We start from the raw sequence: 16,080 nt of genomic DNA on the forward strand, positions 1-16,080 counted from the left end.
TCAATGCCAAGGATCATGTGTGCAAGTGGGAATAAGAGCAGGTATGACAAACCTCTGGTTGATTTTTTTCCCCACCATTTCAATCTGGCAGCAAAAGACTCCACATCCAATGAAGAGCAAACCTCCCTTGAAAATAGATTCACTAGTTTGGTGGCTGTACCAAGAAGGGAGTGTGAGTAAAACTGACTGAACTTTCTGGTTTAGACAACTGAGAGTTGAAGACATTGGAACACAGGATCTGAGGGGAATTGAAAGGGTAGATGCTGAGGGTCTGTTTCTGCCGTGTACAAGGGGCCATTGAGAAACTATGGATATAAATGTTGTCATCACCACTGTGTTGTAGGTGCTGTCTAGCATAAGATTGATAATGTGTTAGATAATAAAGAGATTGGGTATGATGTCCAGTGCATGGACTTATTGAACAGCAGAGCAGACCCCAGCTGCTCAGTTAACTACTTCTGCTTCTGTTCTTTTATTCTTACAAAATCAAATTTTGTCCAAAAACAACTTCTGAATTCCTTCCTGCAGCTTCACATACAGTACAAATCACTAAGTATTTTTACAAAGATTAGATGAGAGGTATTGATCGTGTGGATAGTCAGAGGCTTTTTACCAGGACTGAAATACTTTTTTAATACTTTTTTAAAACCACAGTTTTAAGGTGGTGGAGGTGGATATGATAGGGTCTTTTAAGAGATTCCTGGATAGGTACATGAAGCTTAGAAAAATGGAAGGCTATGGGTAACCCTAGGTAATTTCTAAAGTGAGGACATGTTTGGCACAACATTGTGGGGTGAAAGACCTGTATTGTGCTGTAGGTTTTGTGTTTCTATGTGTCATTTGCTTCAAATCAAACAGTGAGCATTGTGCTAGGCAACTTGCAAGTGCCGCCACACTTGTGGCATATGACTCACTAACCTTAACCCATATGCCTTTGGAATGTGGAGGAAATTGGACCAATCCGAGGAAACCCACAGGGGAAAACATACAAACTCCTTACAGACACAGCAGGAATGGCCTAGTGTAAAAGCTAAAAATATTGATCAATGTAATTGAATTATGTAGAATGATAATTTACTGTAAATTTGTTCTCTTCCAGCTAAGTTCAATTCAGATTCAGTTTCTTGGCCAGAATTCTACCTTAGGCGCCCTGCTGGTTCTTCTGTGCTGTTCTCCATTCTCCCAAATATGAAGAGGCGCAAGGTCATCTGGAGATTTTTGAACCACGAGTACGAGTTGATCATCTTGGAGCATATGTCTTATAGTAATATAGTCTCGTTCAATTCCTATTTCAGACACCGAGTCAAATATGATTTAAAAACTGGCTCCCTCTTAGTGAAAAAATTGCAAGTGGAAGATAGTGGCCTATTTGAAGTGAAATTAGGTGAGCTCTTGTTCGCCAACTCAATTCAATTCAAATATGTCCGTTTTCACCTGGACGTGCAGGGTAAGTATGCCATGTGAGTATGTGTGTAAAATTAAATAAGTACTGAAAAAAACGGAAACCAAAAAATTAAAAAATGGTCAGGGACTGTACATGTGATGGTGGAAATGAGAAGAGGACATGTCCTGGATGATGGGGATCTTTTATGATGGATGCCGCCTATTTGCGGCATCGCCTTTTGAAGGTGATCTTCATGCTGCAGAGGCTTGATGGAGCTGGCTGAGTTTTCAACTCTCTGCAGCTTTTTCTAATCCTGTGCTTTGACCCCTCCATGCCAGATTGTGATGCAGCCTGGTTTTATTGCTGCCAACCAAGATCTCCTACCTGGAGAGTTTGCTTTGCTACCCGGCCAGTGTGTTCCCACAGTTTACATCAAGTTTTATACACAATGACCTGATTGACATGACATTGGCATTATAACAGAGATTGTACCTCAAAAACACCTTGCTGGTTGTAAAGCAGTACCCTTGTATTTTGAGAGACACTAAATAGATGCAAGAGACCATAACAGAACAGATTTTCACTGCCCCATGACTGCAAAGTCCTGAACCACAGACCTTGCTAATCTCTCAGTGAGGTCTTCACTTGTCGCACAGCATCCAGCACATTGACTCGACAAGTGACCTTTCCCAATGCAAATAACAATCTGGCTACTCACAGACAACAGCTTAAGCAGCTCACACAAAATGCTGGTGGAACACAGCAGGCCAGGCAGCATTTATAGGAAGAAGCACAGTCGACGTTTCGGGCCGAGACCCTTCGTCAGGACACTGAGTCCTGAAACGTCGACTGTTCTTCCTATAGATGCTGCCTGGCCTGCTGCGTTCCACCAGCATTTTGCGTGTATTGCTTGAATTTCCAGCATCTGCAAATTACCTCGTGTTTGAGCTTAAGCAGTTTCGCAGTAGTAATGAAAATTGCTGCCAACAATATTTACTAAATGTCTGATTTCCAAAATCAGTTGCTTAAAAAAAAAACTTATTTGGGAAAAAAACAGGTTAAAAGCCAAAACATATCCAGAATTGACCATCCAGTGGGGTTACTGGCACAAAGTAAAATCATAATAAAATGAATAGCCAATTACTACTCTAAGTTCTTATTAGACAATGAGACATAAGGGCAGAAATAGGCCATTCCTGCTCCTCAAGTTATTGATTGGAGTGCTGCACAGAAGCAGTTGAAGCGTTCCCATGCAGATCCAGCAAAGAGCTATCCAATGCAGCAATCATGGGCGAACAGTCGTTGAAGTGGTCTGAATCAGAGTGGTAAGCTTCGGCAAGAACTAACAGACACTGTTGTGGTTACTTGAAATGACCAGGAGAGGCAGACAATTCTTTGAGAAGTTTAAACCTTTATTTGCAAACAAAGGCTGAGGCAATCAATGAACTTGTCACAGAAAGCCCACCGAGCTCCGGTGTACAGCATTCTTTATAGTAATTTCTTATCTCGGTTACATTCCAGTTTCATCAGCATACCCAATCAATTTATAATTGCATATCATCTATATATTAACTAATCAATCGCTCTTGCCTAGCTCTCGGTGCGTCACCATTATTTTTCACCCGTTCGCATTGGGACCTTATTCGTGGCCAAGATTATGTTTTCCAGACAACCTCCCTCACATTACATTCCTGCTCGCACCATCCTGTCTGCCACTGTTATCGCTTACTAAACAAAGGCTGAGTGTAATACATGGGATACATCTCAGCTAATAGTGCTGCTAAACAAGCAGGTGTTCTGTAAGTGTCATTATATGCAGCTAAGAGAGTACAAAGTATCTAGTGAAAACAACACATAACAAAATGTGTCTAGTAAAATAATACATACTAATATTCAGTACCTAGAAGTGATTACATAGTATAGTAAATAGCTAATACATAGTGATTATATTTCAGGTATATATAGTGGTTATGTCAGACATATTTCTCAATATAATCCCCCCTTTGAGACCCACAGGGTCTCACACAGAAAGAGAACACTCAGAGGCCGTGCACCAAAGCCAAAATAAAGTCCAGCATTTTAATCCCAAATTTGGGTCAACTACAATTTCCATACTCGGAGCTCAAAATGATCTCTCTCTGTTATCCTAGGCTGTTGAACCAAAAACCTGTCCCTCCGTAGCTGAGACAGGAAAAAAGACTCGGACACCCTTACAGACTAGTGTCCACATTATTAACACCTTCCAGTCTGCTTGGTGCATCGTGCAGACTGTAACAGTACATCATCGGCTTTTCTCCTTGTCTAGGGCCAGATTCAACAATTTCCAGGGGCATCGGGAATTGTTTTGCTGTCACAGGCGTTATCAAAGTCTTGAGACATGGAAGAAAACAGCACAGAATAAATCACACAACTTATCAGCACAATGCCTGCAGTCATTGCCAATTTAGTCAGCCACGCACCCCATCCCCCTAGTTTGCTTACTAACCAGTCTGCCCATAACTCCTCTGCCCCCCTCCTTGGGACTTCCAGTCCTGTCTGGGCTGTTGCTTAAATTTACTCTGTTCCTAATAGGGCATCTGTAGAAATGCTCCTCCGAAGACATTCATTATTGGCATGGGGTTTTCTGGCCCTTGACTGACAGAATGACTGGTTCCTCCATCTAATGGTGTAATGGCTGTACTCACACTAGTGATGGCTGGCAGCATCTTTTTGCTTTTTTCTTAATCCTTTTTTTTTCAGTTCTTCGAGCTGCATTTGCAGTAGCTTTCGCTGCACCTCTTCTTGCTGCTCAGCCAGCTTTCGTTTGTCTCTCCGATATTTCTCCACCGCGTGGACTATGTGATCACTGAATGCTCGTGGGGTCAGTGATGATAGCCCAACCACTTCCTCCAATTTAGGCTTGACCTGCGGAGGCATTGCATCCAAAATGCTCTGACGGAACAGTGAGTTCAGAAACAAGCTATCTTCCACCTCTTGCTCAGTCTCCAGTCTCCACCTTTTCAACTGGTTTTCTATATAGGCTGCTGGGTTTTCAGTGACTCCCAGTGGATCCCCCTTTAAGGCTTTGGGGTCTACTCTGGGTGTATAAAGCTTCCTGATGGCCTGCCATACCCTCTGCCTCACTGGATCAAAATTGGCCCCATCAGCTTGTGGGCTGTCCACATTCTGTAAGCCAGCCATTTCCATCAGTTCTTTCTGCTTGGAAGTTCCCATCAACCTTATCAGCAGTGCCTTCAAATCTCCCATAGCCAACAATCGTCCAGGTTGTTTCCTCCTCAAAAGGCTCTAATCCACTTTTCTGCCCCCTTGTGCAGACTAGGCAGAGTATTTTTCAGCCCTTCCAGGTCCTGGGATCCCCAAGTGATATACTGTACTTGTCCTGATCCCTTACCAGCAGTGGCAGCATTTCCTTCTCCCCGTTCCATGTAATCAAGCTTCCTTCCTCACTTGGTCCTTTATCTATTGCTGGCCCTAGTACTACTGTCTGCCACTCATACCTCCTTGGGGTATACCTTCGTCCTTGCTCCTTCTCCACTCTAGTCCCCTCTTCCATCTCCAATATCTGCCTCTCCTGCCTCTCCGTCCTCTCGCGTACTTCCTCCAAACTCTCGTTTCCTACCTTCCTCCAACTTCCTCTTAACTCACTTCGTCCTTGCCGTCTAGATGATTCCTGTTCTCTTCTAGTCTGTCTCTACAGTATAAACGATAATCCTCATAATCCCTCTTCTCTCTCTGTTGCTGTAGCCTTTCCACTTCTCTTTCCATCTCCCTTCTTTCCTGTTCTATCCTTTCCTTTCTCCATCTATCTCGTTCTTCAGCACCTCTCTCACCCTCTCGTATTTCCTTCTTTCCTCCTCAGGGTCCCAGACCTCTACTTCCCCCTGCAGGCTCACTGTTCCTGATATCATGGGGCATTGCTTGGGTGTTCCCTGCTCATTATAGGGAGGGGGTCTTTCTGCTTCTTTCACATTCGGGTATAGAGCTGAAGCCGGGCTTCTGTTAGGTTTTTCCTCTTCATCACCCGACTGTTTTTCCTGTTCCCTTTTGTCTTTTTCGTTTATTACCAATATCCTGCCTGTCTTTCTCAATCTTTCTCCCGTCGTCCTAAAAAGTTTCAATACTTCCATCTCCTCCTCTCTCCTTTCCTCCCTTTTCTTGGACTTATTGTTTGGTTTATGATTTTTAATTAGTGCTTCCATCTCTACACACAATCTTGCATGGAATGTCCCTTCTTTTGGCCATTTTGTGTGCAGGTGTTTGGTTCTTTTTTCCCATTTCTCTGAAATTGCAGTAATCTCACCTCTACTTACTGGGAATTTCTTGCACAGTATGTCTACTGCTGTTCCTTTTTCTTCCGCCATGTTATTCTCTTCTTCTCTTAGGTATTATTTCTTTAAAAAAAAATCTCACAGTTCAAATACCTCCGCGATCCTATCTCCACGACTAGCCCTACAGTTTATTCCACCAGTGGTTAAGCAATTTATCAAATTCTTCTTACCTTCTGTTCCATTCTGTCCGAGCAGCCCTCAACCTAAGGCAGTACTCACAGAAGTTTCTCTTCACTCTCCCTGCCCATTCAGCCCTTCGATTTGTGTGAAGCGGTATCCACAGGGATTTTCTCTATTATTCCTTACCCTGCCCGTCCAGCCCTTTGCTTTGTGTGAAGCGGTATCCACAGGGATTTTCCCTATTATTCCTTACCCTGCCCGTTCAGCCCTTCGCTTTGTGCAAAGCGGTATCCACAGGGATTTACCAACACCACGTGGAATTTTCTTTACTCAACTTCTTGTTACCTTATTCGTACTTACCCCCACTGCAGTGTTCTCGATCAATCCTCTGAGCCTCCTGTCAAACCCTCAATTCTGCCAGATTTGTTGGATCGGAGAGACCCTTCGGCAGTTGCTACACACTTCTGAGTTCCAGAGACCCCCAAAACCAACAGAATTTTAATCCAAATTGTCGCAAAAAGCGCTTATCTTTTTTCTGGGTGCACCTGTAATTCTGTTAGCTCTGTGAGGGCTCTCAAGGGACCGGGAAGCAGCCTCAACCCGCCGAATCTTTTCCTTGGGTCTCTTCCCGGTCCTGTCATGGTCGCCAATTTTGTCGTGGTTATTTGAAATGACCAGGAGACGCAGACAATTCTTTGAGAAGTTTAAACCTTTATTTGCAAACAAAGGCTGAGGCAATCAATGAATTTGTCACCGAAAGCCCACCGAGCTCCGGTGTACAGCATTCTTTATAGTAATTTCTTATCTCGGTTACATTCCGGTTTCATCAGCATACCCAATCAATTTATAATTGCATATCATCTATATATTAACTAATCAATCGCTCTTGCCTAGCTCTCGGTGCGTCACCATTATTTTTCACCCGTTCGCATTGGGACCTTATTCGTGGCCAAGATTATGTTTTCCAGACAACCTCCCTCACATTACATTCCTGCTCGCACCATCCTGTCCGCCACCGTTATCTCGTACTAAACAAAGGCTGAGTGTAATACATGGGATACATCTCAGCTAATAGTGCTGCTAAACAAGCAGGTGTTCTGTAAGTGTCATTATATGCAGCTAAGAGAGTACAAAGTATCTAGTGAAAACAATACATAACAAAATGTGTCTAGTAAAATAATACATACTAATATTCAGTACCTAGAAGTGATTACATAGTATTGTAAATAGCTAATACATAGTGATTATATTTCAGGTATATATAGTGGTTATGTCATATATTTCTCAATAAGACAAGGTAAGTTCATTCCTTATTTCTTACTTCACTTTTCTTATTTAACTTGAGAGAATAGGGGGATATGTCTACAGAGCGAGTGTTCTGAGTGTCAGATGTGGGATTTCTGGGAAACTACTAGTCTCCCTGATAGTCATGTCTGCACCAGCTGCATCGAGATGCAGATCCTTAGAGACTATGTGAGGGGAAAAAAGTGGGAGATGGAATACAGTGTTAGTAAATGTATGATTATGCATTTTGGTAAAAGGAACAATAGTACGGACTGTTGGGGAGAAGGTTCAAACATCAGAGGTGCAGAGGGAATTGGAATATTTTCAGAAAGCATAGAACATTACAGCACAGTACAGGCCCTTCAGCCCTCCATGTTGTGCCAACCCATATAATCCTTAAAAAAGAAAGTACTAAACCCACACCACCCCATAGTGCGTTGTCATTGGAGAGAGTCCAGAGGAGGTTTATGACAATGATTCTGGGAATGAAGGGATTAACATATGAGGTGCATTTGGCAGCTTTGGGCCTATACTCACTAGAATTTAGAAGAATGCAGGGGGATCTCATTGAAACCTATTGAACATTGAAAGGACTAGATAGGATGGATGTGGAGAGGATGTTTCCTGTTGTGGGGGTATCCAGAACAAGAGGGCACAACCTCAAAATTGCGGGGTGATCTTTTAGTATAGAGTTGAGGATTTTTTTCAGCCAAAGAGTGGTGAATCTGTGGACTGCACTGCCACCGATTGTGGTGGTGGCAAAGTCCGTGGGTATATTTAAGTTGAAAGTTGATCATTTTCTGATTGGTCAGGGCAACAAAGGATATGGTGAGAAGGTAGGTATATGGGGTTGAGTGGGATTTGGGATCGGCCACGGTGGAATGGCTGAATTGATGAGCAAAATTGATGGGCTGAATGGCCTAATTCTGCTCCTGTGTCTTATGGTCTTGTGATCTTATGTCAGCTCTGCTGTTCGATCATAGCTGATTTATTTTCCCTTTCAACTCCATTTTTCTGCCTTCTCTCCATAACCTTGCTAATTAAAATTTATCAACCTCCATTTTAAATTTACTCAGTGATTTGCCCTCCATAGCCATCTGTGGCAATGAATTCCACAGATTCAGGACCTGCTGGCAAAAGGATTTCTTCCTCATTTCTGTTCTAACAGACATTCCTCAATTCTGAGTCTGTGCCAGCTGGTCTTAGACTCTCCCACTATTGGAAACATCCCTGTTTGTATTTTTAGAGGGAAAATTATTTTATTGAATTGAATTGACTTTACATCATACATATGAGGAGTAAAAATCTATTTTGTATAATGAATTTATTTCTGCTTTGATGACGTTGCCTTTTTCATTTGGTAATGCTTTTATAAAGCATCTTTTGTCATTTCCTACCAAAGAGTCAGCATTGTACAATGTAGAAATGGACTTTTTGGTCCCCCATGCAAAACTATAATGTCCCATTTGCCTGAATTAAATATATCCTCCTTTGCCTTGTTACATTTCTTACCTTCATCTCCTCCTCTGGCTGCTCACTCCAGATATCGACATGTGAAAACTTTGCTACTCCATCTCCCTCTCAGCTTAAACCTATATTTCTAAATAATGGCATTATTGTTGATTGAATATATTAATGTTCATTTTTAGTAGGACACTTCTTACCTAATTTTCAGTGAGCATCTTTTTATATACTTATGATAGGACCTCCACTGTGATACAGAGCTTAGATTCTTGCACAGAAACGGGCTTGTACATTCAGCCAGAGACTCTTCCACAGCACAGGAACTCTCTGGAGACTCAGGCTCAGGTTGAAGACATGGTGAAGTACTCCACATAGCTGGGGCCACAGGCTTTGAGCACCCTGGGGCTGACACCATCCTGGCTTGCAGCCTTGCTTGGGTGGAGATGTTTCAGCTGTCTTTTCAGCTGTGAAGCCTACCGTGGTGGTTCCAGGTGTGGGAGGGGTGTAGTCACTAGAGCTGTGAGGAGGAGAGAGTGGAGTATGTGTTGGTTGGGGGCCGACAACAGAAGAATCATGTAAGGGATGTGCAGGGGCCACAGTGTCAAATCTGTTGAAGAACAGGTTAAGTTTGTTGGTCCTGTCCACACTGCCTTCAGCTCCTCTTGCTGGTTCCTCCGTCATTGTGTGTACATTGCTTGAACTTCCAGCTTCAGCACATTTTCTCTTGTTTGTGACTAGTTTGTCCACCCTTTTCCCTTTTCCCATTGCACATGCCATTTACTCCAACAGTATCCTTCTACACTCTATACATTCTCAAACCAAAAGCTGTTGATGAAACAGATCTATGGCATCTATGGCTGAAGGCTAGATCTATGGCATTCAAGTCTGGTGACTTAGGACTGTACCAGAAAACCAGCTATGATTTGCAGAGGGCTATTTCAAGGGCAAAGAGACTATTTTGAACGACATCGGATGCAGGGTAACTCTGGCAGGGCTTGCAAGACATTACTTCCTACAAAGCGAAACCCAATAGCATGAATGGCAGTGATGCTTCTCTGCCAGATGAACTCAACACCTCCTATGTCTACTTTGAAAGGGAGAGCACAACTACAGCTGTGAAGATCCCTGCTGTACCTGTTGACCCCTCTGATCTCTGTCTCAGAGGCCAAAGCTAGACTGTCTTTAAAGAGGGTTAGAAGGTTCCGATGGAGTACCTGGTAAGGCTCTGAAAACTGGTGCCAAGCAATTGGCGGGAGTATTCAAGGACATTTTCAATGTCCCACTGCTACAGTCAAGAGTTCCCACTTGCTTCAAAAAGGCAACAATTATGCCAGTGCCTAAGAAGGATAATGTGAGCTATTTAATGACTATCACCTGGTAATGAAATGAAATATCTTTATTGTCATTGCATAGTAGAATTTTATGCACCAATACAGCGAAAATGACTTTGCAACTTTTGTACTCAATGCTATAAAACAACAAATAACATAAACAATAAATATAATCAAGTAACCAGCAGTACAAAAGGGCAACTCAGATGCATGACAGCCATATTAAAATATTAATAAAACAGTATTAAAAGTAGCAATATAACAAATTTATGGATGATGCTTGATCAATTGGTTCAGAGCAATTATAGCTATTTTTCAGTCTGGAAGCGCAGGCATAGAAAATCTTATATCATCTGCCAGATGGAAGAAGTTCAAACAGATGATTGCATGGATGTGTATTGTCCTTACAGATGTTTGTAACACTCATATCTACAGTGATGAAATGCTTCAAGAGGTTGGTCATGACTAGACTGAACTCCTGCTTCAGCAAGGATCTGGACTATTGCAATTTGTCTTTTGCCAGATGGCTTTAGACCACCTGGACAACACAAACATCTACAGTATGTCAGGATGCTGTTCATCGACTATAGAAGAAGAAAGAGAGCCCTTGACTCCTAGTGGAGTCATCGGGACGCCGTCATGACTGTTTTTATTAGCAGGCTTTCTTATTTTTATGAGGCCAAGTTGCTAGCTCAATGCTCAACCCAGCATTGATGGAATGCATGCAAGCTGGCTGGATTCGAACTCTGGAGCCATCGCTTTGAAGTCCAGCGCTTATGCCGCTTCGCCACCACCCGGCTTAATCGACTATAGCTCAGTATTTAATACCATCATTCCCACAATCCTGATTGAAAAGTTACAGAACCTGAGCCTCTGTACCTCCCTCTGCAATTGGATCCTCAACTTCCTATCTAGAAGATCACACTGGTGCACCTCAGGGGTGTGCACTTAGCCCACTGCTCTGCTCTCTATGGATGACTGTGTGGCTAGGCATAGCTCAAATACCATCTATAAATTTGCTGACAATACAGCTACTGTTGGTAGCATCTCAGATGGTGATGAGAGGGCATACAGGAGTGAGACATGCCAACTAGTGGAGTGGGGTCACAGCAACAAGCTGGCACTCAACGTCAGTAAGATGAAAGAGCTGCTTGTGGATTTGAGGAAGGGTAAGATGAAGGAACACATACCAATCCTCATAGAGGGATCAGAAGTGGAGAGGGTGAGCAGTTTTAAGTTTCTGGGTGTCAAGATCTCTGAGGACCTAACCTGGTCCCAACATGCAGTTATAAAGAAATCAAGACAACTACATTAGGAATTTGAAGAGATTTGGTATATCAACAAATTCACTCAAAAACTTTGATATGTGTACTGACAGGCTGCATCACTGTCTGTTATGGGGGCGCGGGTGCTACTGCCCAGGACCGAGAGAAGCTGCAGAGGGTTGTAGTTGGCTCCATCTTGGGCACTAGCCTACAAAATATCCAGGACATCTTCAAGGAGCAATGTCTCAATAAGGCAGCATCCATTATTAAAGACTTCCTGCACCCAGGGTATGCTGTTTTCTCACTGTTACCATCAGGTAGGAGGTACAGAAGTGTGAAGGCACACACAGGGATTCAAGAACAGCTTCTTTCCCTCTGCCATTCCAGTCCTAAGTGGACATTGAATCCTTGAACACTGCATCGCTTTTTAATATATTATTTCTGTTTTTGCACGATTTTTAATCTATTCAATATACATATACTGTATTTGATTTACTTATTATTATTTTAGTTTTATTTTTCTATGTTATGTAGTGTATTGAACTGCTGCTGCTAAGGTAACAAATTTCACAACATGTGCCGTGATAATAAACCTGATTCAGATTCTGCACCTGCTTAAAAGCCTCTACATCCTGCCTGTAATGGGGTGAGCAGAATTGAATGAAATATTCTGAACACTGTTTTCAATCATCCAAATATACACTATCCATCCAAGTCATCTTTGAATTGTCACAGTTTTTTTTTCATCAGAAGCCAAGAAGTGCTCATATCCTAGAACATAGAAATCTACAGCAACTTACAGGCCCTTTGGCCAACAATGTTGTGCCGATCACGTAACCTACTCTAGAAACTGCCTAAAATTGCCCTACTGCCTGGCCCTCTATTTTTCTAAGTTCTATGTACCTAAGTGTCTCTTAAAAGACCCTATTGTATCCACTTCTACCACCATTACTTGCAGTGCATTCCATGCCCCCACCACTCTCTCTGTTGAAAAGTCTACTGAAGAATTAATAAAATGTGATCTTGTGCTCATTCTTAAACCTTTGAAATATTTAAAAAGGAGGAATTATGAGATTGTTGTCTATGTGTTGTGCATCACTGATAAGACATGGTCCAAGCATTGTCACATCGAGAATGCAGGGATAAAAACAAATTAGTACAGTCAATTACAAGATACTTAAAAATGGAAGAGGGATTGCACTGGCATTTTAGACCATAAGACATAGGAGCAGAGTTAGGCCATTTGGCCCATTGAGTCTGCTCTGCCATTTAATCATGGCTGATCCTTTTTTTTCTCCTCCTCAACCACATTTCCCAGCCTTCTCTGTAACATTTGATGCCATGTCCAATCAATCAGTCTCTACTTTAAATACACCCAATGACCTAGATTCCACAGCTCCCCTTGGCAATTAATTTCACAAATTCACTACCTTCTGGCTTAAGAAATTTCTCCACATCTGTTTTGAATGAACACCCCTCTCTCCTGAGTCTCTGCCCTCTTGTCCAGGAATCTCCCAACATAGGAAACATCCTTTCCACATCTATTCTGTCTAGACCGGGGGTCGGCAACCTGCGGCTCCCGAGCCATTTGTGGCTCTTTCACCTCTGTGCTGCGGCTCCCTGTGGCTTTGGGAAATAATTGGTCAGTATTTAATTAAAATGTATTTTATGTTAGTTTGTTAGCTTTTGAAATGTAATTATGGTGATCTTGTACAACCTAAGTGTAGCGACACATTTCCTGCCACATCCGAAACGGCTCACAATTAGCCAGCATTCCGGCTAAGGGAGATAGCCTACGGGGGTTTGTGAGTACGCGTCTTTTGCAGCATCTGCGTCCATGGGGGCTGGGTTGAGGGAGGCTTAAAAGCAAGGCTGTTTAGTTCGAATAAAGCTATCTTTGACTGCAGTTTACTGACACCGCTACAACGTGTTTTTATCGCTGGCTGTCCAGACGGAAGGTGCTGAAACGCTTTGTCGCGTGTCTGGAAGAAGTGAAAACTTTCCTGGGCAGCAAAGGGCTCACCTTTCCTGAGCTGGAACAGCCAGAGTGGCTGGAAAAGCTACACTTCATGGTAGACATGACAGCGCACCTGAACACGCTGAACACAGCTCTTCAGGGGAAAGGACGTACAGCCCTGCACATGTTGGAGGATGTTTTGGCATTCGAGCGCAAGTTGACAGTGCTTGCCAGAGATTTACAGAAAGGCACTTTGTCTCACTTCCCCAATTTGAGAGAGTTCAAACAAGGTCACGACATGATAATTTCGGAGTATTTACATTCTGCAATCATCGCAATGCAAACATCGTTTGGGAAACGCTTCTGTGAGTTCAGAGAGGAAAAAAACACATTATCCTTCCCGGTCACTCCCTTAAGCATCGATCCTTCCCTACTGAATACGACTGCATTGGCAGGTGTGAGTCAACCTGATCTTGAGATGGAACTGGCTGACATAGCCGACAAAGACATATGGGTGTCCAAGTTTAGACGCTTGACAGCAGACCTTGAAGATGTTGCCCGTCAGAAGGCCGTTCTTGCTCAGAAACACAAATGGAGTGATATTGAAAACCTCACAGATGACAGCTTGCGATCCTGTGTAAAGATGAAGGTGACATCATACAGCCCTGATGTGCAGACGCTGTGCGCTGAGGTCCAGGAGCAGAAATCCCATTAACCAAGTATGATAAATATTTTAATTGCCTATTATTTTACTTATATTCATATTTTTCATTGTTCAGTGAAATAGTCCTTTCATTTTTCAGGATGACAGCTGGCTGACGTTATTTTTGGTTTGCTGCTGGCGGAAAATTTAAGTTCGGCGTTTTTCATAAATACAAGAAGGACTCAAATAGACATTGAGTATTTTACTTAAAAGTAACTTTCAACCCAACGTCTTTTTTTCGGAGTTCAAAATGTTTTTGTTGCATGCAGAAATGTAATTTCGTTTTCTCTGCAGGAGTTCATCAATTTCATAAATGCAACACATTATAGTTTGTTTATACATAGCATAAAGGCAAAAAAAACGTTGTATGCAGTGTTATTTCATTTTAAATGTCAAACGGGTTTTGCGGCTCCCAGTGTTTTCTTTTCTGTGGGAAACGGGTCCAAGTGGCTCTTTCAGTGGTAAAGGTTGCTGACCCCTGGTCTAGACCTTTGAACATTCAAAAGATTTAGTGAGATGCTCCCTCATCCTCCTAAATTCCAACGAGCACAGACCTAGAGCCATCAAATATTCCTTGTATGATAACCCTTTCATTCCTGAGATCATCCTTGTGAACCTCGTCTGAACCCTCTCCAATGCCAGCATATCTCTCCTAGGATGAGGAGCCCAAAACTGTTCACAATACTCAAGCTGACACCTCACCAGTGCTTTCTAAAGCCTCAGCATCACATCCTTGTTCTTGCATTCTAAACCTCTTGAAATGAATGCTGACATTGCATTTACCTTCCTCACCACGGAGTCAACCTGCAAGTTAACCTTCAGGGTTAACACACAAGGACTCCCAAGTCCCTTTGCACCTCAGATTTTTGGATATTCTCCCCATTTAGAAAATAGTCTGTACATTTACTTCTAACTACTGAAGTGCATGACGATGCATTTTCCAACATTATATTTCATTTGCCACTTTCTTGGCCATTCTGGATTGGAGGGTTCTGACTAGTGGTGTCCCACAAGGATCGGTTCTGGGTCCTCTACTTTTTGTGATTTTTATTAACGACCTGGATGTGGGGGTAGAAGGGTGGGTTGGCAAGTTTGCAGACAACACAAAGGTTGGGGGTGGTGTGGATAGTGTAGAGGATTGTCCAGATAGTGCAGAGAGACATTGATAAAATGCAGAAGTGGGCTGGGAAGTGGCAGATGGAGTTCAAACCAGAGAAGTGTGAGGTGGTACACTTTGGAAGGACAAACTCCAAGGCAGAGTACAAAGTAAATGGCAGGATACTTGGGAGTGTGGAGGAGCGGAGGGATCTGGGGTTATGCGTCCACAGATCCCTGACAGTTGCCTCACAGGTATATAAGGTAGTTAAAGCTTATGGAGTGTTAGCTTTCATAAGTTGAGGGATAGAGTTTAAGAATCATGGGGTAATGATGCTGCTCTATAAAACTCTGGTAGGCCACGCTTAGAGTACTGTGACTAGTTCTGGTCACCTCTCCATAGGAAGAATGTGGAAGCTTTGGAAAGGGTGCAGAGGAGGTTTGCCAAGGTGCTGCCTGGTTTAGAGAGTATGCATTATGATCAGAGATTAAGGGATCTAGGGCTTTACTCTCTGGAGAGAAGGAGGATAAGAGGAGACATGATAGAGGTATACAAGATATTAAGAGGAATAGATAGAGTGGACATCCAGCACCTCTTCCCCAGGGCAATACAAGAGGACGTGGCTTTAAGATAAGGGGTGGAAAGTTCGAGGGGGTTAGTAGAGGAAATTTTTTACTCAGAGTGGTTGGTATGTGGAATGCACTGCCTAAGTCAGTGGTGGAGGCAGATACACTAGTGAAATTTAGGAGACTACTAGACAGGTATATGGAGGAATTTAAGGTGGGGGGTTAGATGGGAGGGAGGGTTTAAGTGCTGGCACAACATTGTGGGCTGAAGGTCCTGTGCTGTGCTGTAGTGTTCTATGATCTATGTTCTTCTAATCTAAGTCCTTCTGCATCCTACCTACTCCTCCACCAATTTTTGTATTATCTGCCATCTTGGCAACAAAGACATCTATACCATAATCTAAATCATTTAAATACAGCATTAAAAGAAGTGGTCCCAACACTGACACCTGCAGAACACCATGAGTCACTGGCAGCCAATCAGACAAAGATCCTTTTATTCTCACTCACTGCCTTCTTCCAATCAGCCAATGCTCTAATCATCTTCGTAACCATCCTGTAAACCACAGACTCTTAACTTGG

The 16,080-nt window shown here is 42.8% G+C and overlaps 1 protein-coding gene and 1 long non-coding RNA gene across 6 annotated transcripts in view; one reads left to right on the top strand and one right to left on the bottom strand.

Moving 5' to 3' along the window:
• The window catches only part of LOC132394740 (hepatic and glial cell adhesion molecule-like), a 60,711-nt gene that overhangs the window by 40,081 nt on the left and 4,550 nt on the right, over positions 1-16,080 (top strand). Inside the window, exons 3-4 of one of the 5 annotated variants that reach the window (XM_059971153.1) lie at positions 1,100-1,229; positions 7,088-7,129. In XM_059971153.1, the coding sequence (XP_059827136.1) occupies positions 1,100-1,229; positions 7,088-7,097 (140 nt within the window). In that variant the 3' untranslated portion in view covers positions 7,098-7,129. Of the gene's footprint in view, positions 1-1,099; positions 1,448-7,087; positions 7,130-16,080 lie in introns of all 5 variants that reach the window. The other 4 variants (XM_059971150.1, XM_059971151.1, XM_059971152.1 and 1 more) reach the window with 4 other exon arrangements.
• The window catches only part of LOC132394743 (uncharacterized), an 887,546-nt gene continuing 883,362 nt past the window's right edge, over positions 11,897-16,080 (bottom strand). Inside the window, exon 2 of the long non-coding RNA XR_009512412.1 lies at positions 11,897-13,766. This is a non-coding gene — a long non-coding RNA (uncharacterized LOC132394743). The remainder of the gene's footprint in view (positions 13,767-16,080) is intronic.

This window comes from Hypanus sabinus, chromosome 5 (genome assembly GCF_030144855.1).
Source record: "Hypanus sabinus isolate sHypSab1 chromosome 5, sHypSab1.hap1, whole genome shotgun sequence".
In the NCBI taxonomy this organism is placed as follows: domain Eukaryota; kingdom Metazoa; phylum Chordata; class Chondrichthyes; order Myliobatiformes; family Dasyatidae; genus Hypanus; species Hypanus sabinus.